Source organism: Cryptotermes secundus, unplaced genomic scaffold, assembly GCF_002891405.2.
Source record: "Cryptotermes secundus unplaced genomic scaffold, Csec_1.0 scaffold813, whole genome shotgun sequence".
NCBI classification, from domain to species: domain Eukaryota; kingdom Metazoa; phylum Arthropoda; class Insecta; order Blattodea; family Kalotermitidae; genus Cryptotermes; species Cryptotermes secundus.
Window position 1 is genome coordinate 526,547 of NW_019735471.1, and position 25,911 is coordinate 552,457.

Here is a 25,911-nt window from a genome sequence, read left to right on the forward strand (position 1 = left end):
ACAGTGTATACAGTTTTTCACCTTATTCTTCACTTCCACACTACATGTTTCAGCACTAATGTGCCATCCTCAGGTGTCTTTATGCACGTTAAAACTATTGTACTGCATGCCATGATGTCTTCATTCTAAAATGACTAAAATCTGTATTTGTCATATATGTCGATGAATTCTAAATAATAAAACTTTTCAGGATTCATCCTACGTCGCGCTCAAACACGCGAATTACGCCAGTCCTCTTTTATGTGAGCATTCTTCCTACATACATTTGTGTATTGTGTTCTGTGTTGTGTTTTGCTCCTGTTACTGCATGCGTTGTACTGATGGATATGTGTGTGTGTGTGTGTGTGTGTGTGTGCTGTCTTCATAACACAACCAAAATGAAGATAGCACAAACACACATATCCAGCAGTACAACGCATGCAGTAACAGGAGCAAAACACAACACAGAACACAATACACAAATGTATGTAGGAAGAATGCTCACATAAAAGAGGACTGGCGTAATTCGCGTGTTTGAGCGCGACGTAGGATGAATCCTGAAAAGTTTTATTATTTAGAATTCATCGACATATATGACAAATACAGATTTTAGTCATTTTAGAATGAAGACATCATGGCATGCAGTACAATAGTTTTAACGTGCATAAAGACACCTGAGGATGGCACATTAGTGCTGAAACATGTAGTGTGGAAGTGAAGAATAAGGTGAAAAACTGTATACACTGTAAGACGGTTAGCATAAACCATGGATAGTAATGTTTTCTCAAGTAGCTTATGTATCCATTAGACATTCATACAACAGGCAGGTTGCATAATTCTTGTATTGTAATGAACATATACTAAAAATTAAATGTATTAACAGACTAAGGGCATCAGAATGAAGAATGAAAGAAATGTACCCCCCTCCCTTCAGAAATAACAGTAATGAAATACTGGAACAACTGTTTGTCAGTCTTGCAGCATCCAACATTAGAGTTTAGAATAATATAATGCAATTATGCAAACTGCTGAGTAAGAAAGTCTTATGAAACCATCATGAATGCCTCATCATAAATGACCATAAAACTCATTTCATGTCACTTCCAAACATTTATTGTGCTTATAGCATTCTGTACAGATTACTTATTTAGTAAAAGTCATTCTACATAGAGTGCTAAGCAACTGCCCTGACTTGAAGCATTCATGGCTTTATTTTAGATGTTTTGTAATATTACATTTTAATTCTTAATGATGGTTATGAAAGCTAAGTTGACATGAAAAAAAGTATTAAATATTATCATTGTCAGTTTTTGAAAATGATAATTCTGCTAACACAAATCAAAAAACTCATTCCTATCTCTAAGTTAAAAACCACTCCCCTAATAAGAAAAGACAATATATTGCTTCATACAAACAAATTTCACATATCAGCTCAGAAATTTTCTTCAAGTAAAGTCATAAAAAACAAATTGCACCCAAGAGGTATTCTTATATCCTTACATATCTGGTCAAAATCAGCTGAGATATTTTGTGCTTCATTACTTGCAGCTGTAAACTTTGTCACTTTTTATGGCATGGAATGGTTGCAGTCACATTATTGTGAAATGATTCTGTGATTAAGGAGTTGATGCTGCCATCTTATCACTTGGACGAGACCCACTTTCCTTTAGAGTACAGTGTTACATTTTCACATTGGTGTCTCCATTCTGCAGGACACGAGAGAATGTCTCCACATGTCTATAAAAACACACACAAGATGGAAACAGAATAAATAATTATTAGCACAAATTTCTTGCTGCGATACCTAGGAAACACGTGACAGTATGTTTCAAAGAGCCTTTAAATTCTTAAACTTCTTCACAGAACAAGCCTCATTTAAACATTTAATATAATCCAGAGCTTTAGCTGCATCTTCCTGTCACTACATTCTTTGAGATAGTCTTGTGAAATAACCATGTTCCCTGGGTGTATCAGCTTTCAAATTTTCAATCGAGTGAACAATTACAAGAAAATTTGGTATGAATACTATGCCACCAGAGGTGACTTGAACCTCAAATTTTGTATAAATTCTTGGTTTTGTTTCCATCTCAACACAACTACTATCAGAACCACATTCACGTTTCACTGTGTATAGTGGGTATACTGGTCTTAATAGTATGACAATGTGCTACATGTTTAGGCTTATAAGGCCATCAGCAGGCAGTATACATTGCACTTTATATGAATGCATAATTACTATATAATAACTATAAAACAAAAACAAACTCCGTGGCTTGAGTCTGCAAGCGAACTATACCGACTGAGCAACTGCTGCTTGTCAGCAAAGTTAGTGCACTAATGTAAATGACTTTGATTCGGTTAATACATTCAACTTTCATCTGAATTAGTACAAGATTTATAAAATGCATTAAAATTGGAATGAAGGTTCTACATTCAATTGAATGCTTAGAGATGTACATTAATGTATATATAATAATAATAAAAAAAAAAATTCAAAGTCATAAAATGTAATGCATTTTTATGGTGTATTAAAACATTTAGACAGTGAATAAAAACTGTTGTTCATTATATTTATGGTACTTGTCGTGTCCAAATATCGTTGCATATACCATTTATGTTGGTGTCTATTAGCGTAATTATAGCATTATAAAACTTGTATATAATTATCTTCAAATGTTGTTAATGTTTGATAATGGGCAGGCGTGTTTTATTCCTGCTCCTATTTGATTTCTTTATGAAGCAGCTGCACTGTTTGGAATCGGTTGTTGCAATGTTCTGTAATGTTTTATTCTATGTTTTCCCATGGTCTGGTTTTCTTATGTAATAGTTAATATATTGTTTAGAATATAATAAACATTTCATTTTCTCTTCTGTTCATTGTTGCTGTCTGATTAGATTCTAATATTGGTTGGTTATATTTGATTTATTGCATGATTACTTATATTTAAGTTATATAGTCTATTATTATCTACTTACTATTTGTATGGGTTCCTCCACTTATCACGTTTCCGCGTCTGGCTTAGTTGTGTGTTAGGTTTCAACTGTATTTCTTAGTATGCAATAAGTTGCTGACTTGTTAGTGGAGGGAAAGAGGCTGTAGGAGGATTATACTGTAGTGGGGGTATGCATAGGTGAAGATGGATTAGTCTGGTTGCTGTTTTCCATTTCCTATGTTTTGGTAGGTGGTTATTACTACATTGTATATTGGGATATATGTTTCAGTGAAATTGTCATTTAATTGTATGTTCTGTTTTCTGATTTTGTATATGTGAAATCTCTTATAAGTGTCAAGTATCGGGCCTTTGTGTTCTATATCTAGGATAGTTTGAAAATATTTGTTAATGCGTACTGCCTGATGACGGCTTTATAAGCTGAAACATGTAGCACTCTGTCGTACTATTAAGACCAATAAACTCATTATACACAGAAAAATGTGAATATGATTCTGATAGTTGTTGTGTTGAGATGGAAACAAAATGAAGAATTTATATAGGATAACACAACAGAATTCATTCCTTGAAGACTCAAATTCTGTAATTTCTTATAATCAGTAGCAAGAACATAATCATCTATTAGGTGGTAGCAATGTTAGGGCCATTCAATATAGACCTTCAATGATGTATGGTAACAAAGCTTAAAAAATAAGCAGTTTTGCTAAGTTTTTTTGGTGGGGGTTAAAATCTAAAGTATGGTGACCACACAAAACTTTTCATTTAACCTTCAGCTTAATGGATGAGACAGGATTGGTATCCTGGAACTGCACAAGTGCCATGAGATATCCATTACTGGGCACCTTCAAGGTAAATGTGTATCCCAGCAACAGCATAAGCACACAGGTCAAGGTACTGTTGGGAACATTTGCAATCCAGCAGTCCCCCATGAGGCTATATAAAGAAGTATACCTGATTGGTCTGAGTTTAAGCCCACTTCCAATCTGTCTACTGCTAAGGAGTGTTGAGGGACTAGGAAGAACACTTCATGAACAAGACAATGAAGGAAGAGAGGAAGACTGGGAAGCAAGGACAGTCAGACAGCTGATTATAGTTACTTATCACTAAGAGTAGGCAGTGCCTAACAAATCCTTTTCCTACCAGAAGCCACAGAGTAATCACTTCATGCAATAACATGAAATAATGCTTATATGTCAACAGTTACAAACATGTGACAGTGTGAAAATTTCTGAGTATATCTGACAAATTTAACATAAAAAGAGTCTGTACTTAAGTAAGCAGTTTTTCCTTCTAAAATAAAATAATTATACTACTAATAACCTATAATATTATGACATGGATGGTACAATGGGAAGTGGGGGTCACGTGAACTCCTTCCACCAGTACGCGATGCTCGGTGGGCGTCCCCCTCCCCCATTGTGACTTGGCAGAAGAGTGAGTGTATTGTTACCAAGGGATACCGCAGTTGCTATGAAGCATTAAACAACTCTCGACAGCGTTGCCAGCAACACCTGTAAACATGGCGACTAGGCAACAAGGAAGGGAGGCATTTTCCCATTGTCTGGCTGAGGGTTTATAAGAGAACTACACTGTCTAAGGAGTCAGATGGTCGCAAGTCCCAAGGTGCTAGGACCGAGAAACACTGCGCTGGCAAGGGCCAGCAACATATACAAAAGACAGACCCATCCTCTCGCCAGAGAGGGTGCCCCACAGAAACAAGACCGTAACTGTCGAGGAGTAATAAATATCTGGTCATGAGCCCCAGGAGGGTGCTTGATACCAAGACTTACTGACTGTCTGATCGTCAGTCGCAATATTACTTTGACTTTGACTTAAGGAGTCAGTTGAAATATAGCAGCAGTCACAGGAAGAAGACCTGAATGTATGGTTGGAAGATTTGATGTGATAATTGTGATACTGCCGATGGCAGTAATTGTGAGATTGTAAACTGTGTCACTGTGAGAGTGAGTGTTCTACAAATTTGCTATATCAAATAAGGCGTGAAGTTATTTGTCACGTTATACACTCAGCACGCAACAACATATTTGTAATTGCAAGAAACAGATTCAGACAGGAGTAGAATTTGATATATGATCATCAATAAATGAGCATAGTATACTAACCCACGTATTATATTTTTGCATTGTAAGCCTATATTGCCAAAATATAACATTAACAATATACGATTTATATAACTGAAGTCCATGCATTAGGGAAGTAAGCTTTTTGAATTCTGTCCAGATCATGAACTGTAGTGGTCTCACCTAGGTGAACTGAAGGGAAACTTGGCTGTTCCTTTATTTTTATTCCTTTCGTTACTTATGCATCTTGACTGACTGGAGCGAAGTTTAACGGAACGTAGCATTTCCAGTGATACCACAGGCCCTCTGAAAGTTACAGCTGGAGTACGACATTCTCCCTAGAATAATTAGAGGTTTTACATCAGTGTTAGAGAAGGAAGAAGCCAATTACATGTACACATTATGTAATTAACTGAAGTGACGCAGATAATGCCTGTGTTGGCCACAGCACTTTAATTAGCATAAAAGCTCTACTTTAATATGAGAATATATAGGTATTTGAGAAAACGTTATAATTAAAAAATTCAGTCACAAAGCTTTTGCCAAAGTAATCTGGTAAAAGATTAATATCAGCTACAGTGACAATTAACATTTTAAATATTTCCAATAATACACAATCTGTAATTAACCAGTATACAAATTAATCTTCCTTTATGGTGATGTCAAACATTTTACATTAACTAAGTGTCTCAAAAGACATTTCTGGTAGTGATGTATGAAAACGAAAATTTTGTTCAATTTGTTGAATCCAGCAATTACCATATTCAATATGGCCCAAAAATATAAGTTTGCGCTCTGACTCTATTAGGAAGTTGCAATATTACATTTCACAAAAATATCCAAGTACAAGATAAGAATTCCCTAATTGTTTCCCTAGCCAAAATTTGAAATTTCAAGCGCAGTATAAGTTTTGATAATAAAATAAGGTAAGGGCTACTTATATAATAGAGTTCATGAAATGTCATTCAAAGTCCTGTTTATTGCTTAAGCCTAGGTTGTGTACATTTAAAGGTTTCAGATTCTCAGGATAGTGGCTATGAAGATACTGTCTTCTGTGATGTGGCACCGAGAAGTCTCCTAGATCATTACCTGTGTTTCCTAGGTATGTCAGGAACAATCTACCAGGCTACAGTGTAATATCCCAGAAGGCAGTAATCTTTATATATGTTTTCTTTGTTCAAGGCAGTGCCTACTACTGTAGAGTTAATGAAAACACATTCCTATACGTATTTGACATGTTGTGCACTTTCATGCCCTTGTTTAGTTTATCCCCACTTAATTCTAATACACTCTGAATAAAATGTTTGCAGTTTAACATACTGTCACGTATTTATGGGTGTGACTAATAAATGGGTTTGGACTGGATAACTGGATTTATTGATCACTCCTTTACAATCACTCTTAATCACAATAGATTATGAGAACTCACAATAAATCTTCAGTTGAACACTTTTTCCTAGACTACCAAGGATTTGCTCCATTCTGATCCTGAATAGGTTCTGTCCTGTACTACTTATAGTCTCAAGATGGACCCATAGAAAACACGTCCGTTGCCTAGCACAGACGTCCTCTATTGTTGGCTGCATATTTGTTGTGTGTTTGTTTAGTGAGTTATTCCCTAGCAATGGGCCAACATGTCACAATATTAACTACAAGTTTATTGGATGCAATACTTACACGTACAGCAGATGGTGTTTTCTTGAGTTGAACTTTGCGTATGTCTTCTACAGTAATGGCCAAACGTGACATCTGTTTGGTGGACAGTGATGTTCCTGCCTTTTTTATAGTTTTCAATGTGGCCATTCCCTGACCAGGAACAGGTGGCAGTGGCGGTGGTGGTGGTGGTGGCGGCGGTGGTGGTGGTGGAAAATAACATGGAGGTGGTAATATTGATGTGTTCTTTAATGTCAGTAATTCAGCATTGGATTTGTCAATAATAATTTTAGTAGATAAAAGTTCCTTCAACTTCACAACCTCCTTCTCCACTGCACTAAGACGCTGTTCTAGTTTTGCATTGTGCATTTGGCAGGTACAGCATGATTCCTTCCCAAACTGGTCTCTTCTTGACATATAACATAACACTGATGTGTAACCCTGCACAGTAAATTCATAACCAAACTGTAAGAATGTTTAATAAATTGATGAATTATAAAACATGTACTACACAAGTGTTACACACAATGTTCAGCTTTTTGGAAATAGGCTGAAAGAATGTGGGCTCAGACTTTGTCTGATGACCTATGGGAGAAGTGTGAGCAATAAATATTTGCATAATTAAGATGTATAACTCTTCTTCAAAACATTTTCAATTTAATTTAAATTTAATAAGATAACAGAAAACTTAACATAATGCTTTCAAGTAACATGTTGAGAATCGTGGACTCAGCATGACGCGATAACGCATGCGTTGCCAGTGACATTACCCTGGAAATGTTACAGTGACAGCTCAGGTACTATTGCTTAGTAATGAGTAAACAGTTGTTGTTATGTAAGGTCTACAACAACAGAGGATTGGGTGCTAGCCAAGTGAAAGCTAGAAACAATTTGCTGCCTAGCAACGGCTGAGTAAACAACTGGTCCTAGGCAAAACCTGCAACAATACGGACAGTCACATGTTTTCTATAGGTGTGGAGGTGGGCTAGAATACCTCCATCGTGACCCTGCAAGTCGTAGGAGGCGACAAAAAGGGAAGTCTCAGATCTGAGATAGTAAAATATGGTCACGAGTCCCAAGGGACTTGGACCCAAGGAAGACTGTGCTGGCAAGGGCCAGCAGCATATACAAAAGACAGACCCGTCCTCTCGTCAGAGAGGGCGCCCCGCAATAACAAGACCGTAACTGTCAGAGTAATAAATATCTGGTCATGAACCCCAGACAGGGCTTGACACCAAGACTTACTGGCTGGCTGACTGTCAGTCACCATATGACTTGGACTTGGAAGTTCACAGTTACAGTTTGACAGTTCGAGAGCAGAGCAGTTCTACAGTATAGTGAGAGTTGTTAATACGAAAGGAGCTTGTTCAACATTTTGTGTTATGGTTACGCTGAACTGTAGTTATGGCGTTGAGTAATAAAGTGACGTCACAAGAATACACTCCTTGAGGTCTTGTTTCGCAACATAACATGTCAGTCCTAAATGATCAATAAAATATTTTCACATCAGTTTGTGTACCATTGTATGCATTAGGATTCAATATAATTTGGTAACTTCCATCAAATTACAACATTAACTAACATTTATTTACTTAATATTTATTCAGTTATATTAAATGATCACTAAAGCTTCAAATATTATTTAGTGTATGGGAACCACCCACAGTGAATTAAGAGCTAGCTACTCACAGGCTAGGAACCAGCCAATGCTAAGCAACGGCTGGGTCATGGCATGTGATTGGCTAGTGCTCGATTCAGTGCAACTAGGTTTAACCAAGCAACGACTGTTTACCCAGCCATTGCTTATCATTGGCTGCTTCCTAGCCTGTGATTGGCTAGCTCTCGATTCACTGTGGGTGATTCCCACAAGTCAATAAATTTCAGTAAGACTGCCATATAAAATTCATCTAAACCCAATAAGGAGTCAGGAGACGGAAATTGTAAGAGAAAGACAGCCAGACACATCGAGTATAAGACATTCTCAATTTATAACCTCAAGGAAATAACGGGGGGAGGTGAAATCTAATATACAAGGTAACTTAAATAATGTCACATGTATCAGTGACTAAAGACCACTTATAGGTCGTTACTACAATTAATTATTACACTATTGCTTATTTTCACACTACAAAGCACTTCACACTAATCTCTTCAGTCTATCTGCACCAGCCTTCAGGGATTTAGACAAGAGGCACTATAAAAGTCTCACTAAATCACACACTCTCAATATCACTGTGCTGCAGCACACATAAAGTTAAATCTTCACAGGCTGACTTCTTGTACTCTTCTGTACTCTCCAAGCTTACTACTTGCTTGCTGTATTCCTCCTGCTTACCACTATACTCCAGCCGCTTACTACTCACTGACTTACTCACTGCCTGCTTATTTGGAATATGCTCACTTATGAAGATGCAGCACAGACACAACTAACAGAAAACACATGTCACGTGATGCTACGTGCTCCTGTGTGATGTCACAGTGCATGCACCAGTTGTGCAAACAAAAAGATCACACATTTTACATAACCACTACCTACTGTTATGTGACATCACTGCAGACACAAAGAAAACACAGCTTCCCCTATTGTTGCGTGCGCATATTTCAGGCATGGCCTAGAGATGTCCTTCTATTGTTGCATGTTGGCTCATGTTTATGGAGCTGTGGCCTGGCAATGGGTATTCACGTTACACTGCTCCCTCCTTAAGGCTGGACATCCTGAATAGTCCAGCGGTGTATTACCGTTCCTTCTTTCTGTGGTCTTGGCTTGTGATGTCTCACCTTCCTTCCTCTTATTCGGATTTTTTCCTCCTCCCTCGGTGTTCATTCTCCAAGCACTACCACTGTTCCCTCCTTAAGGCCGCTCACCACGAGAGGCTCACTGCTAAGGTGCCAGTAGGTTCAGGTGTATCACCATTTGTTTCATAGTATTTCTTCCTTTTTCCAACCGGTGGGGGTAAAATTACCTAGATCAGCCAGTGCTCCCACAAATCTGGCTCTTCTTGTGCCAACACTATTAACAGGTTCTTCCGATTTGGTGGGGGGGCAATCCCTCCATACTGTCCAGTACCTGATTTGCCGCAACCTGCTGGAAATCCTGGCCGCTCGCTTCATGAACGCCAGTCCAAAAGCCTTCCTGTCGAACTCCTCTGATGTACTTTTGATCTTAAAATGCAGTTGCTGTCTTGTGCCAGGGTCCTTTATTCCCATTTTGCATTCTGGGCCTTTCTAGTGTCTCTTCTCCTTCTTTCATCCTTTCCGGGTTTTCTGTTCAACACTGTTTGACACAACCTGATGAAGTTTCCTTTGTGCCGTGCCCCTCCTACATGGCTGGTTATCTTTCTGCTGGCGGCAGCAAATTCCTTGCGTGCTCCACGATTCCCCCAGGTCTGTTCCTCTGGCTGACCAGAGTATGGCTTGTAGATCAAGTGCCTGTCTGAGGGCCTCGTTTACCATTTTATCCCCTCCTATCGGCAGTGCAACTTTTATTCCATGGTCTACTACCCTGTCAGCAAATGCTTTCCTTGTTTATCTCCTTATGTGGTCCTTGGGCAGAGTGGAGTATGCACGGTGGGCAAGCTATTCAACGGCCGTGGAAAAATCTTGCAGGCATTCCCCTGCCCGCTGTCTTACATACATTACAATATTTAGAACTAGGGTCAGGTATTTAAGAAGTACAAAAGCATCTACTTAGAATTTTATCAAAATAAAAAAAAGGTCATAAAAATTTGAGGATCCTAAATACTAATCAGGGATAAAAATCATATTTCATAAAATTTTAGAACAAGATGTCAATATTATTAATTCAGTTACTCAGTGACAGCAGCTTTCTTCATTTGTATCCATATTGTAACATGTTTTGCTACTGAAGACGCAGTTTTGATTGTTAATTGGTTTATTTAACAACCTATAAGTCGTAACTACAAATACTTATAACAATGTTGCGGGTTTAGACAATTTACAAACCCCACACAATAATCTCTTCAGTAGTCTTCACGTATTTACAACGCGGGAGCTATACAAGTGTCACTGAATTACACACTCCCAATACCTTCTCAGTTATCACCAACTATCACTGATTATCACATATAAACTCTTCTTAGGAATATCCTACATGAAATAAGAAAATGGAAGGCTAATCGGATTGGTCATATCTTATGCAGTAACTGCCCTCTAAAAGAAGTTATTGAAGGAAAGATAGAGGGGAGGATAGAAGTGACCAGAAGACGTAAGAAGATGCTGGATGACCTTGGGAACAGAAGAGGATATTCTCACTTGAAGGAGAAAGCTCTAGATCGCATCAAGTGGAGGAACTGTTTTGGAAGAGTGTGGACCTGTTGTCTGACAGATCACTCACTCATGAATGAAACTCTTCTTATCACACGTTCGGTTCTTCTTCTTCCATGACAGCTATACTTCATCCGATTTATGATGTCTTCTTCACGTTCACGATTCACTCACTACAACTGAACTCGGCGACTGCGAGACTTCCACTGACTTGAATGCTCCAAGTACTAACTGGGTTCGGTGACTGCTACATTTCAACTCACTCCTTATGCATTCCAGTCTCACTTATAAACCCTCAGTCGGACAGTGGAAAACCCACATCGCTTCACTGTTGCTGGGCAACGCTGCCAAGAGTTGTTTATTGCTGCGTAGCAACCAGCGTGCTTTGGCTCGGCTCACTTCAGCTCTACTCAGTATGGCACAGAAAAACACCGCTTTCCTTACTGTTGCATAACTTGGCAACCAACCACTTATCAAGGGTCTGTCTTCATGGTAACTCGTTCCATCTCCCATTGCCCAGCAACAGTCAGACATGTCACAACATAAACTGACAAATGGTCTGCTCTTTGAACCTTTAAAATCAGTCAATTAAACGTTAAGTTCATGACCAATTAAGAATTCAGATGCATACAAAATTACAGGTGGACATAATGTTGAATGACAGGAAGGCAGATACATGACATCTGTATTACACCACTGTAAGTAAAGCTATCCCTGTACCAGGCCGTGAAGGCCCATAGGGTTGTGAGACATTGAGGGTCCCACATTATCTAGATAATCGGCTCAAAGATGGCGGTAAAGTTGTCAGCCTTATGCACCGGCCGCGCTTTACTCCCCAGGAAAATTATTAAATTAATTCCTGGTACTCATTTCTGTTAGAGGCTGAGTAAACCCCAGGGCCTAGTGTGGCTGGAAGGATTAGGTCAACTGAAATAATACAATGACCTCATCGGGTCTTGAACCCACGACCTTCCGGCTTGTAGCATAGCCCCTCAACCAACTATGCTACCACATGCCCCCATTACACCACTTTGTGGCACTAAATAAGAATGTGAGATTCTGCAATGTTAACTTCTTGCAGTTGCAGAATATTCTGAACTACTGGGAAGAGATAGACTGAGTCCCATGGCATAAACATTTTCCACAATTATACGATACAAGGTTTTCAATGGCCACAGAACTTACCTTCCTAATACATTTCATTGTCAGTTCAAGCCAGCAGACTATCTTTGAGCAGATTGACATCCATAGCTCCAGTAATTTGGAAAGGGAGACAAAGGTTGGCCATTGAACACGTTTCTCAGAACCCAAAAGGCTCAGGGACAGCACTCTCCACATGGATGATTGAATGTAAGCCAAAGATTCCTTGCGATGATCAATCACCTTTCAATAAAAGAAGAATGCTATATAGGGATGAAGAAACAATCCACCATAACATTAGCATATTTCATTTCTGTATATAGATATGACTAGGATGGGATGGTATGGATTGGACAAATCTGGCTCAAGATAGGGACCAGTGGAGGGCTCTTGTGAACACGGTAATGAACCTTTGGGTTCCATAAAATGCTGGGAAATTCTTGAGTAGCGGCAGAATTGGTGGTTCCTCAAGAAGGGCTCAGCTCCATGAGTAAGTAAGTAAGTAAGTAAGTATATAGATATGGCTAAGAAACCAAGTGATTTAAAAAATAAAGACAAATTTAAATAAAAAGGATTCTCAGCAATAGCCAATATGACATGGAAGGAAACAATTTCAGAACCTAAGCATCTGATAAAACAAAATGTCACAAACAGAAATGTGAACAAGTCCAGTCATCACATCATGTTAATAAAATACGAATAAAACAAAATGGAAGCAGATGGTGATCATTTCAAACAGAATTGGCTGCAGTCACCTGAAGAATAACATGTGATCACATAAACTGATTAATATTTACAAAATTATACCATGCTTGCCAACATAATCCACACTGGCCTTAATTTCACAAATGGTCATATAAAAAATTATACATTTATTCAAACTAGAATATCTGTGTGTGTGACTCAAATGAATACCTTAAATTTGTAATAAAAAATCGAAATTTCGCGCCATTATCCTGTAAGTTGGTAAGCGTGCTACAAACAGCATGCAGAATGGCCTGTAGGTTGCAGCATAGTGCAGATGCACGAACACTGTCACAGCACCGGTATAAGATGACTGCCCCACTTGAGACTTGCACCAGGGAAGAACAGCATTCTGTTATTCGGTTATTGTGTAGTGAAGGTGTGAAACCTATTGAAATTTATTGAAGAATGAAGTTTCAGTATGGTGATGCATGTTTGTCACAGCAGCAAGTGTACGAATGGAGTAGGAAGTTCAGTGGAAGATGCTCCTCGTCCGGGTCAAGCACATCAAGTTGTGACTCCGGAGAACACTGCAGCAGTTGAAGCCATAGTGAGGGAAAACCGCCGAGAGACATTGAATGAAATTGCAGCAAGTTTAAACATTAGTCATGGTTCAGCACACCACATTGTGCACAGTTTCACAAAGTGTCTGCAAGATGGGTGCCACGGCAGCTGACTCCTGAATTGAAAGACCGATGTATTGATGCTTGTGAAGAACCTCTGTGGCGCTTTGAACGAGAAGGTGATGATTTCCTTGCAAGAATCGTTACTGGGGACGAAACCTGGGTTCACTTCCGCCAACTGGAAACGAAGAGAGCGAGCAAGGAATGTCGCCATTCCTCATCTCCAAAACTGAATAAGTTTTCAACACAACCATCAGCAGGGAAGGTTATGCTCTCTTTTGGGACAAAAAAGGTGTCATCTTGGAGCATTACATGCCTAGAGAGACCACTGTCACCAGTGCATCATACTCAGATCTCCTAAAATATCATCTTTGGCCTTCCATCAAATCAAAGTGATGTGGATTGCTGTCCACAGGTATCCTTTTGCAACATGACAATGCAAGGCCCCATACTGCCCATACAACAGTTGCGACAATCAATGACCTGCATTTTGAGTGTCTTCCTCATCTGGCATACTCCCCAGACCTTGCCCCAAGTGATTTCCATATGTTTGGACCACTCAAAGAAGCAATGGGAGGAAAGACGTTCTGTTCTGATGGAGGGTACGCCACATGGTGCATGAGTGGTTGCGCGGGCTACCAAAAGAATTTTTTTCTAAAGGAATTCATGCACTTTTTAAGCACTGGAGGACTTGCAATGAGCATGGGGGAGATTATGTTGAAAAGTGATACAGCTTTTTACCACTTGTGCACAATAAATACTCAAAAAAATATTTAAGGTTTTCATTTGACTCGCCTATGTGTGTGTGTGTGTGTGTGTAAAACTGTCTTTATGCTTAATTAATTAAGCACCATGCCACAAAGATGTGGGGTTGGAAATATAAATCCACCATTCTCAACCTCAGAAGAAGATGGAGCTGAGTGCTCAGCCTCATGTTCCAGTCACTTTTCCTCCAGAAAAGAGCCTCAGCTACCAGCTTCTCATAGCAACAGTTCTCAATGACTGAACCCCAGAGGTTATCTGACTCATGGCTCCTAACCTGTCCTGCATATAACATCTCGGTATGTACCACGTAAAAAGAAATGTTCCTCTGTTGCATAGCGATGGCATGACATATTCCATTGTTGTGGAAGAAGTATATTACTGCACCAGCTCACAAAAAGGGCGATAAAATTGACTGTAGTAATTATCAGGGGATAAGACTGCTATCAACTTCATACAAAATTTTATCCAATATTTATCTCACAAGGTTTAGTCCATACATAGATGAAATTATTGGGGTTCATCAGTGTGGGTTCCAATGTAACAGATCGACTACTGATCAGATCTTCTGCATTCATCAGATACTAGAGAAAAAATGGGAGTATAATGAGACAGTACTTCAGCTATTTGTAGAATTCAAGGAAGCCTATGATTCAGTTAGGTTGGAAGTATTGTACAACATTCAGAAGAGTTTGGGGTACCCATGAAACCAGTTAGACTGATTAAAATGTGTTTAAATGAAACATAAGGTAATGTCTGCATAGGTAAACATTTGTCTGATAATTTCACTATCCAGAATGGTCTAAAACAAGGAGATGCTTTACTGCCACTCTTTTTCAACTTCGCATTAGAATATGCCATTAGGAAGGACCAGGAAAACTAGGTGGGACTAAAAGTAAATGGGACACATCAGCTGTTGGTCTATGCTGATGATGTGAATCTACTGGGTGATAATATAAATACCATAAAGAGAAACACACAGACTTTAACTGATGCTAGTAAGAAGGCTGGTCTAGAAGTAAACACAAAGACAACTAAGTATATGTTGCTATCTTGTCACCAAAATGCAGGGCAAAATCAAGAAACAGAAATAGGTAACAGGTGTTCTGAAAATGTGGCACAGTTCAAATATTTGGGAACAACAATAACAAATCAAAACCTGGTTCACAAGGAAATTAAGAGGAGATTAAACTTGGATAATTTTATGCTCATGGGCTGAAAATAGTTTCACAATAACTAAGAAGACTTCTGAAAAAACAATCACCGCTATTGTTTAATTTAAAGTAAAAACTGACACATATTTCCATCAGTCAAAGTTAGTAATGAAAAATATTTTAGCAACTGGATAACATCTACTGCAAGAAAGAACAAATATTTCAAAGATTTAAGTAAGATGTTGCAAACTATGTTTGGCGCTGTGACAGCATATCTGTGGTAAACAGTGACAATAGCAGCAAATGCATCGATATTTTATCTAAATTTTACCTGCAGAGAAGAAGAACTGCTACTGATCACTGTGCTGCTGATTTGGTTAACAAGTTCTTCTTTCCCAGATAAAATGACTGACGAAGGTGCAGACTGGATGAGTGTTTCGGCATTAGAGTTGCTGCCATCTCCATCAAGCTTAAATGAAAAACTTATTTTTTTATATTTGTAACTAAATCTCAATACTGTAATATTATTAATACATACTGCCACATAATTGAGTGACTATATACAGGGTTTGGATTGGTAATTGGATTTACTTTGTTCTTACAGATTGTGATTCACTCAGTCACTCACTCATGGAGATGAGCCCTTCTTGAGAAGCCACCAATTGTGCAGCTACTCAAGGATTTCTCAGCATTTTATGGAACCCGAAGGTTCATTACCGTGTTAACCTCCACTGGTCCCTATCCTGAGCCGGATCAATCCAATCCATACTATCCCATCCTATCTAAGATCCATTTTAATATTGTCCACCCACCTATGCCTTGGTCTTTCCAGTGGTCGAGATTACAAGTAATTATAACTGTTTCGCTAATTCACATACTTTGAAGTTTACTAGAGCTCACACTTAATTCTTCTCAAGTCTTCTGGTAACAGCTACCAACAGTGGACATTCCCCTTCCTCTGGGTCCCCAAACCGTACACAGTCTCAGCTACAGCAACTCTAGACTGAGAGACTGAGTGATTCACCAACCAACTACTATTCTTCACTTCACTCAACTCAACTGACTAACTGCAGCTCCCAACTTGATCTGCTTATAACATCTCGGCACAGACCACACAGAAAACACCGTTCCTCATTGTTTTTGTTCAATTGCTGCCATGATAACATGTTTGTTTGCAAAGCCGTTACTCAATAACAGCTGTTGTACATTTGCTTATCTCATGGTAACTGCCCAGCAACAGGTCTACATGCCACAATATTAATATCTCACATCTTAGACATGCAAATAAGTACTCTGGCTTTATTCCTAAGGTCAGACTTCCATACAAAGGTCCTTTTAGACCAATAATGAAACATGGCTCTTGATCAGGGACTAGAATTTCAGTGACTATTGAAGTTCAAGAATTTAAAGCTAAACTATCTCCTTTTTAGTTAAGCATATTTTATAGGGTATAGAGACTGGTTATGGGTTGGACGACCGAGGGGTCAGAGTTTGAGGCCCAGTAGGGTTAAGAATTTTCACTTCTCCACGTTGTCCGGACTAGCTCTGGGATTCATCCACCCTCCTATTTAATGGGTATGGGGGCTCTTTCCCCAGGGCTAAAGGGGACCATTCACCTCCAGTTAGTATCAAGGTCAAGTAAATGTGGATCTATATATCCACTCCCCCATATGCCTTCATGACGTAGTGCTTAATTAATTAAGCACAGGAACAACTTTACCTTTACCATATTTTATAGGAGTAAACTTCAAAGACAATGAAAACAATTTAACACAAATGAACCGTCATAAGATTTTAGGCTGACACAGCAGTGGCTGGAGTGGATGGTGCCAACAGTGTAGGTTGAGGCATGGGAGTCAGATTACAATAAGTGACTTAACTGAGACTAAAGTGTTTATTATAAAGGTTAATCATCTCTGTCCAGTGTGACCGATAAAATGTTTCTTCTTTCTCTCCTTTTAATCTTTCATCCTTGACACGTTTCAGTCTTAGAGACCATCTTCAGATGGCTATAACAATACAGGCAGAAACTACTATTACAATGTGTGAGGCCAATATCAATACATACATACAATTTCATCACAATGTCATGAATATAAAATCTAATCGTTTAACAACTACAGTCATGCGCTGTGTTGTTATACTGTAGAAATCTAACAACAAGATATAAAGAACACATAAGAAACATAGAGCAGATGAAGATGGTCTCTAAGACTGAAACATGTCAAGGATGAAAGATTAAAAAGGAGAGAAAGAAGAAACATTTTACTGGTCACACTAGATGGAGTTGATTAACATTTTATAACATTACTAGTGTGAAGGGCCAGGATGAACCAAATCAAACTAAAGTGTTTGTTTCTTCGAAATAATGATATCACACAAATTCTTGGTTCTATATTAAACAGGATTAGATTTTGGCAAAATGTTTTAGCTGCAATTTAACATACTAAAGAATTTGTTTGCTTGATTTTAGATCTGGAGAGAAGTGCACTAGCAGTGAACCTACTAGACAACAGCAAAACTACACACAGACTGAAGAGATACACCATCCTCACTCTGCCTGACAGACCTGAGTGAATCCCCAATACAAGAATTAAAATGATATCTAAGTGAACAAAAAAAAAAAAAGTTGTGAGTTACACCACTGGGTATAACTTATTCACAAGTCAGTATTTATTGAACATATATACTTACTGCAGATTATGCATAATAAATGTCTGAAAATGAAATATCTGAAGAGTAGCAGAGTTATTCATTTGGTAGGACTCCTTGCGCGGGTGATCAGCTCGTCGCAAGGCCTCTACCTGTACACAAACACAGAAAAACGCACACCAAACATCCATGCCATGAGTGAGATTCGAACCCACGATCCCGGCTTCCGAGGGAGTGAAGACAGTACATGCAAAGAAATGATTACTAGTATAAAAATATCAACGTAGAGACATTCAGAAAACTGTTGAATGTATGGATGTATAAGGGGTGGGCCTTCTAGGCCCTTGCACCGCGACCTACAGTGATCTTGTGCCGTAATTTATTTAAGGAGTTACATATACTGCCACTTCAATCTCAATATATATTTTCCTTACTTATGCTGGTTGTCAATAATAGAGATTTCTATATAACAAACTCTGATGTCCACACCAATAATACCAGATTTAATCATGACTTGCATCTTCCGGTGGTAAACTTAACGATATTTCAGAAAGGTGGACGGCATTCTGGTATCAAACTTTATAACCACCTCCCTCCAGAGCTTAAACGATTATCTTACGACATCCCTGGATTTAAAGTGACGTTAAATAAGTTTCTTATCACCAATTCCTTTTACACTGTTGAAGAGTACTACTGCTGGAATAAAGATTGATTCCTCATGTATATTTAAATAAATGCTGTTGCCTATTGCTAGGATTCAACGGACTATGGAATAAAATACACAGGAAAAAGGTACTATTACTGTTGTGATATAGGTGTATTATATATTAAGAAATTAGATTTTATATGACTATATTAAGAGTCTTGGTGATCTCTTGATCATATATGTAACTTTATATGTTATTTTGATATATGGAACGTACTGTTGTACAGTAGTCTTGTTGTATTGAGTATTTAAAATTTTGACAATGATGACTATCTGATTATGTATGTATATTCATATGCCATATTGTATTACTGACTTGTTCTATATCTGAGGCAGACGCCTCCATGGATTTTGTAGAACTGTAAATAAATGAATGAATTGTGCTTCAGAAAACTGTTACAGGCCACAAAGGCACATGCCTCTACTGTAAGATACAATGTCCTTCACCTAATAAGGCAATAAGAGCTATTATAATCTTCGGTAGGAATATGTTACACTGCACAATGACTAAATAGAAAGCCTAAGACACATTAAGGGCAATGAACTTAACCTTCTCAATATTACTGTTGTAATGTTTGTACAAAAGTTGTGTGATGTGGCTAGGTAATAGATATAAACCATACAGTTTCGTATTAAATATTTATGGGGATGAAGATTACTGTTTTCTGGGATGTGATACCACGTAGTCTGGTAGATAATTACAAACATTTTGGAGGAATGTGCTGCTTCCACATTCAGAGGATATTTTTTTCTGAAACATTGGTAATAATTTAACAGATTACATGGCATCACATCTCAGAAGATAGTATCTTCAATCACTGTTACAAGAATCTCAGATCTCACTTATAGAAGCTCAGATCAAGTTTCATAATTTCTCATCATTCTTCCTACCATTGGGTCTAGTTGATCTGTTGTGGTTACAAGCACAGTAGACTCCCAGTTACCCAGGGTAGTAGGAAAATGAATTTCCCCATACGGTTGCAAACCCCAGGTAATCTGTAAAAGGAATAGGTAACTAACTTTTGAGTTGGGATTTGCAAGATGACAAATATATTAATAAGTTTATTTCACTTGAACACTACTGGTAGAAACATGAGTGCAGTTCCTGAAAAGCTCCTGTACCACTTATATATGTGTAGATGAAAATCCAAACAAAGAAACCCTCGAGTTTCCAAGTACACATTCAAACATGAAATGAAACCACCTTCATTTGGTACTTGTTCTTTTTTAAAATATACTTTCACATGAAGTTCATCTTTTGACATTTGACACAGCAGTAACTTTTCTAAAATATATTTATCTATTAACAGATACTCAATACTGGGTGAAAAATTATCTTGTGTCATGTTTATTGTGTATCAGTATTTTACATTTCTATTCAAATATAGACACTCAATGAATGGTTGTGCTGCCCATCTACGAGTATGAATGACTGCAGCTATAAAAGATGATATTATGATCAGACATATTACATAATACACACTGGAAACCACAAAGAAAAAAAGGAATAGTGCGAACTAATCAGCTCTTTACTTTAGCTTCTGGTACACTGAAATCAAGAAATGAAGTTCCATTAGGCTGCACCAGTATCAAGTTGCCTGTTTAGAATGAACTGTGTAAAACAATAAAATCACTGGTAAAAGAGATGGAAAATAATTTACCTTAGCCTGACATTTCTTAAGCTGATATTCAATATGCAGAACATGTGTACATTTAAAAACTGCAATTATATTGAGCAACATACCTTTTGTAAGCTCTTGTTTTGTGCATCCGTAGATAAAAATGACTTAAATAAATTTGCGTTATTGTCCTTCGATCGTAACTGAGGTGTCACAAGACAGTGTTCTGGACTTGTTGCAGGAATGTGTATGGTCACTCTGTTTTCAGGAGGTGTAACAGATTTAGTTGGTGTCATGTACAAATTTGCTTCCTGTGAAGATAATAAGCAATCTGGCAAAAGTTCTGATGACTCTTTTGCTGTTTGAGACAATATTCCTGATATGCTCTTTGTACGTTTTTTTGGCCTCAGTACTGGAGGTGAATCTTCTGTTTCAGAATACTTTTCACTTGTAAAGGAATTATTCAAGGCTGAATTGTGCCTTGTTCGCTTGTTGCTAGGCATTAACACAGGTGGTGTTTCCATTATCTGTTGAGCAGATGAGCATAAAGATTCAGTAGAACTTTCAACACTCTTAGCTTTTTTAACAGGTTGACATATAACAGAAGTGTCCTCTGAACATACAGTCACTTCATCACGACTTCTTTTAGCTTTTGGTACATTTTCTGTCGTTGGAGGTGGGAGCAGTATCTCCTCTGCTGCAATAAGCCATGATGTCAAGCAGGAGGTTGATGAATTCCTTTTAGGCCATTTGACATCTTTCTTTCCAGATCGATTCAGGCTGCAAGTTCTACTTCGTTTGTTTGCTCTTTTAACCGATGATAATTCATTTTTCCTGTTTTCCAAAGGGTTCATGTTAGTAAGTGTGACTTTTTCCATATGTTCTTTTCCTTCACTCTCAGTGTTTGGTATTATATCAATGTTAGGTAACTGTTTATTATTATTGTCTGAAGTACTGGTTGTCACATCAGATGACTGGGAAGATTCTGCATTAAATATGTCAGCCTCTGAACATCTTACATTTATTGGCGATTCCAAGTCTTCAGACATATTTTCCTTCTTTTTTATTCTTTCCATCAAATTCAGCATTTTCTGCCTTTTTGTATGTTTCTTCCTTGGACGATTTGCCCTCCTCCTTCCTGCCATTGTCACTGTGCCTAGAATGGAATACATTAAAATAAATTCTTAAGTAGATGATATATAATTTATTTTTGTAACCAGATAATCTGCGCAGCATAATATACACATATATGAAACAAACATTTGTAACAAATCTTTTATCAGAACTTATTGAGGGTGTTTGAGAACAGGGTGTTGAGGAGAATATTTGGACTGAAGAGAGATGAACTGACAGGAGAAAACTGCATAATGAGGAGCTTCATAACTTGTATTCTTCTCCAAGTATAATTGCAATGATCAAGTCAAGGAGGATGAGATGGGCAGGGCATGTAGCAAAAATGGGGGCGAGGAAGAATCCATATAGGATATTGGTGGGAAAGCTGGAAGGAAGGAGACCACTGGAAAGACCAAGACGTAGGGGGTGGACAATATTAAAATGGATCTTAGAGAGAGAGGATGGTATGGCATGGACTGGATTGATCTGGCTAAGGATAGGGACCAGTGGAAGGCTCTTGTGAACACAGTAATGAACCTTCAAGTTCCATAAAATGCTGGGAAGTTCTTGAGTAGCTGCACAATCGGCGGCTTCTCAAGAAGGGCTCAGCTCTATAAAGTTAGTTAGTTACTTAGTTATCAGAACTGATCTCTACAAAATAAATAGATTTAGACACTGCACATTTTCTCCTGTATGAGCCTGACCTACAGTATCACACATCATAGTCTTTAGGATTTTGCAGCTGGAGCTTAACATGCAGCTTTGGCTTTGGGGACTAGAATCCAACAAACGTCAAAGGTTTCCTAGCACTCTGACAAACCTTGTAGTTGCCATCGTCTGGGTTAATAACTGGTGCAGGGTGTTGGCAGCTCTTATATTGCTCTTCCATTAGGCAGTGTGTCAGAGGTGAAGATGTGATTGGATGAACAAAGGAGCAGGTTGCTAATCAACAGGAAGCAGGTATACTCCTAGCAAATAGAGGTAATGGAAAATATTTTGGAGTTTGGGCACTCTTGAAAAGAGATAAAGATAAATGTTTCAGCAAACAAGGAAAGATATGATGAAAATATATTGTGGCGACCAGGTGGTCCTGATGTATTCCAAAATCCTGGTGCATATATGGTGGCCTGTGAGGCTGATATACAACTTGCCACATGAGCTGGGGATCTTGTAAATTCTATATTTTTAATTTGGCAGCTATCTGTCCATGGTGGATCTTCATCATGATGCCAGAATGTTAAACAGTTTCTGGGATATATGAATTCCTCTTTTCTCCAACAGACTGGAGATATACCCAATGGTGCCTTGGTTGCATAGTAAGCAAGCTATTTTGTCTCTCTTGCAGTTTTTGATGGCAAATCTGGCCTTGGTTGCTCTGCTGAGGTTCTAGACCAAGGGTCTCCAAACTATGGCCCGCGATGTGATTTTATCCGGCCCCCCGAAAGAATTGTGCAGAAATGCGCCAATTGAACTAATTTTCCAGTATGTACTGGTAAATGTGATCCCGAGCTTATTGACCTGATATATTATACTGCAGTTCGATGGCTTAGCTGTGGACAGGTTCTTTCACGCTTCTTTCAGCTCAGGAATGAAATTGATATATTTCTTATTGAGAAAAAAATCAGGAACCACTTTTATCAGATACCGAGTGACTTTGGAAATTAGCATTTTTTGCTGATCTGGTGAACCATATGAACCATGTGAATTTAAATTTGCAGGATGAAAATAACTCAGTCTGTGATTTATTTGCACTTATCAAGGCATTCAGAGCAAAGTTGATACTTCTGGAAAGCCAAGTGAAAAATTGTAACTTTGTTCAAATGCTATACTGTGCAGAGTTGCATAAAAAGGGTGAAGCAGAATTTCCTTCCTTGTTTGCAAATTTAGTCATTTCAGGTCTGAAAGAACAATTTTGGAAGCGACTTGCTGATTTGGATTCCAGTGCTCAGGAAATTAGATTGTTTCAAAATCTGTTTGACTGTGATGCTGCAGATGTCCCAAGTCAAATTCAAATGGAAATTATTGAACTTCAGGAAAATTATCATATTAAAGACAAATACAAGGAAGGAAATTTGATCAAATTTTATAAATTTCTGAACTCTGAGCAGTTTCCAAATTTAAAGAAATCTGCTTGTAAATTTATCTCCATTTTTGGGACGAAATATCTGTGTGAACAAACTTTTCCCTAGATGAAGTACATCAAGTCGAAATACGGGGCAAATTTATCCGATGAACATTTAAAGTCGCTACTTGTGATTAGCGTTTCAAAATTTGAACCTCAATTTAATCAGATTTTAAGAATGCAAAAAGAGTTCCAACATTCACATTGTTTTATTATAATTTGTGATGAAAATATGAGCATTTGCTGCTACTGTCTGTTGTCATTAATATACGGTAATTTATTCTCATGTCCTTTATGTTTAGTTTATGAAATTCTGTGAAATTAATTTCTCATTTTATCCGGCCTGTTGAAAGTGCTGAATTGCCTAATGTGGCCCATGGTTCGAAAAGTTTGGAGACCCCTGTTCTAGACGAACAACTAGGGCCAGATCCACCAATAAAAACAACAAGATAGACCACACAGCATACCTAGCACACATTCACAGCACCACTGACCACATCTAAGGCTGCTGCAGAAGGAATGAATTCACATAATCCAAAACTCATTTTTAAAAAATGGCATCCTGCCTCTGGTTTGCCATTGGCAGACAACCCAACTAAAAATTTCTGAGTTTACAAGAACCCTGAATCACGTAGCAAGACATAGCCACCAGGACTTTGGAGCATGTCAGAAACACTAGACTGGAGAACCAATGATCAGCGGTAGGTGAACCATTTGACTTTGACCAAACAGAGGTCACAGCCAATATCAAGACCTACCATACCAGACGTTACGGAAACCACCAAAATAACAGAACATTCCCATAACTTCATCCATGAAGATACAGAACGAGTAAAACTTGGTTTGCCTCTTCTCTCCCCCAAAATCCATCAGTGAACAATCTCTGCCCAACATTCACTGAACTTCCTTTCATATCCATGCAGGGAGAAAGAAGGGGTGGGGGACAAAAGATATTCCATCATTTCCTAAACATGACATTATTGAAACTTTCTTTTATCCCCACCTCGTCTCAGGATCACCCAGTCGCCAAAATATTTTTTCATTGCCTGTTTTCACTGTCACATGGTTGCTGATACATTTTTCTTTTCAAGCTCATCTCATCTCTAAAACTTCTTCCATCATGTCTTTCCACTAATCACATGATTGATCTCTATTGGCTTGAATCCAAATCCTTTGTTGACCAAATCACAGCTTCACCTCTAACACTGCCTAAAGGGGGAGCTATATATATGCTGACGGCCCCTCCTCCAAAGTTACTAAGCCTGACAATGGTAACTGCAAGATTTGTCAAAATGTTGGAAAACCTTCAACATTCAACACTGCCTAGTCCTGAAAGCAGATGCCACACAACAATGATATTTCTCGCCCGGACTTTGGAAATGAAATACATCTGATTGGTAAAGCCTAATTCAAGGAAACCGATATTTCTTATTTAGGTCCCTGCTGCCGCTAACGTTATTTTCAAGTGCTTAAAACTTCCTCAGCGAAGTCCTCTGCCATGATGTCAGACTTGGTCGTAATAGGTGCAACATGTTGAAGTGTATAAAGAACGAACAAACGAACGAACGAAGAAACAAGCAGACACACTTTTCGACATCGATATACTAGGAAACAAACCGTGTTTTGTGGGAATAAAATGTGAATATGACTTAAATGTTACTTAACGTACAGCAGAACGAACACTGATTCAAACGTGAACGTACCGGCTTCCTCACAAATTCAAACTGATCATGGTCACGTCATTGTGAAGAAATATATCTAGAGCTGGTTAGATCACCAGCCAAAATAGTTTGAAGTTCCCTCCATATTACAAATTATCTAACCTTCATATTCACAAAATTGTTTCAGTATTTCCAAGACAAAATTAATTACAGAACCGGTGCATAAACAATTAACATATTCAAATAATAAACACGTTTCGTCGTTAATAATTACGTAAGTTATATTAATAAACTGAAGCTCTCATACATTTACATCATATTCGCTTCCCACGCCGGAACTCCTGTAGTACAAAATCAACCAACGTTTAAATTCAACCAATAGGATGAAATTGTAAACAAATGAACATCTTAATCAAAGACAGTAATTTTAAAGATATCCCAATAATCTGAGCTCTTGTAACAATTTAGAATGTTCATAACATTTATAACTAAATAGCGCATGTCAATTAAAACCTGAGTGCCGTATAAGATAAACAATCTTACAGGTGTTTCCTTTTATTTACGTCTACTCTGCAGTTTGTCCACAATATTGATGAAATGATAGTGAAAACTATAATGTTTACGCAGATCTTTGGCTAATGCACACTGCCGTACACTGCCATCTGGA

At 38.1% G+C, this 25,911-nt stretch overlaps 1 protein-coding gene across 1 annotated transcript; it reads right to left on the reverse strand.

The window, feature by feature from the left end:
- Positions 1–676: 676 nt before the first annotated feature.
- On the reverse strand, positions 677–25,295 carry LOC111869437. Its single transcript, XM_023860970.2, has 8 exons — positions 25,253–25,295; positions 20,474–21,504; positions 19,621–19,725; positions 15,703–15,840; positions 12,134–12,331; positions 6,689–7,105; positions 5,195–5,349; positions 677–1,716 (listed from the first exon to the last, which is right to left on the reverse strand). Exons 2-8 carry the CDS (start codon positions 21,491–21,493, stop codon positions 1,659–1,661), a joined length of 2,091 nt encoding a protein of 696 aa, XP_023716738.1. The 5' UTR covers positions 21,494–21,504; positions 25,253–25,295; the 3' UTR covers positions 677–1,658.
- Positions 25,296–25,911: the final 616 nt, after the last annotated feature.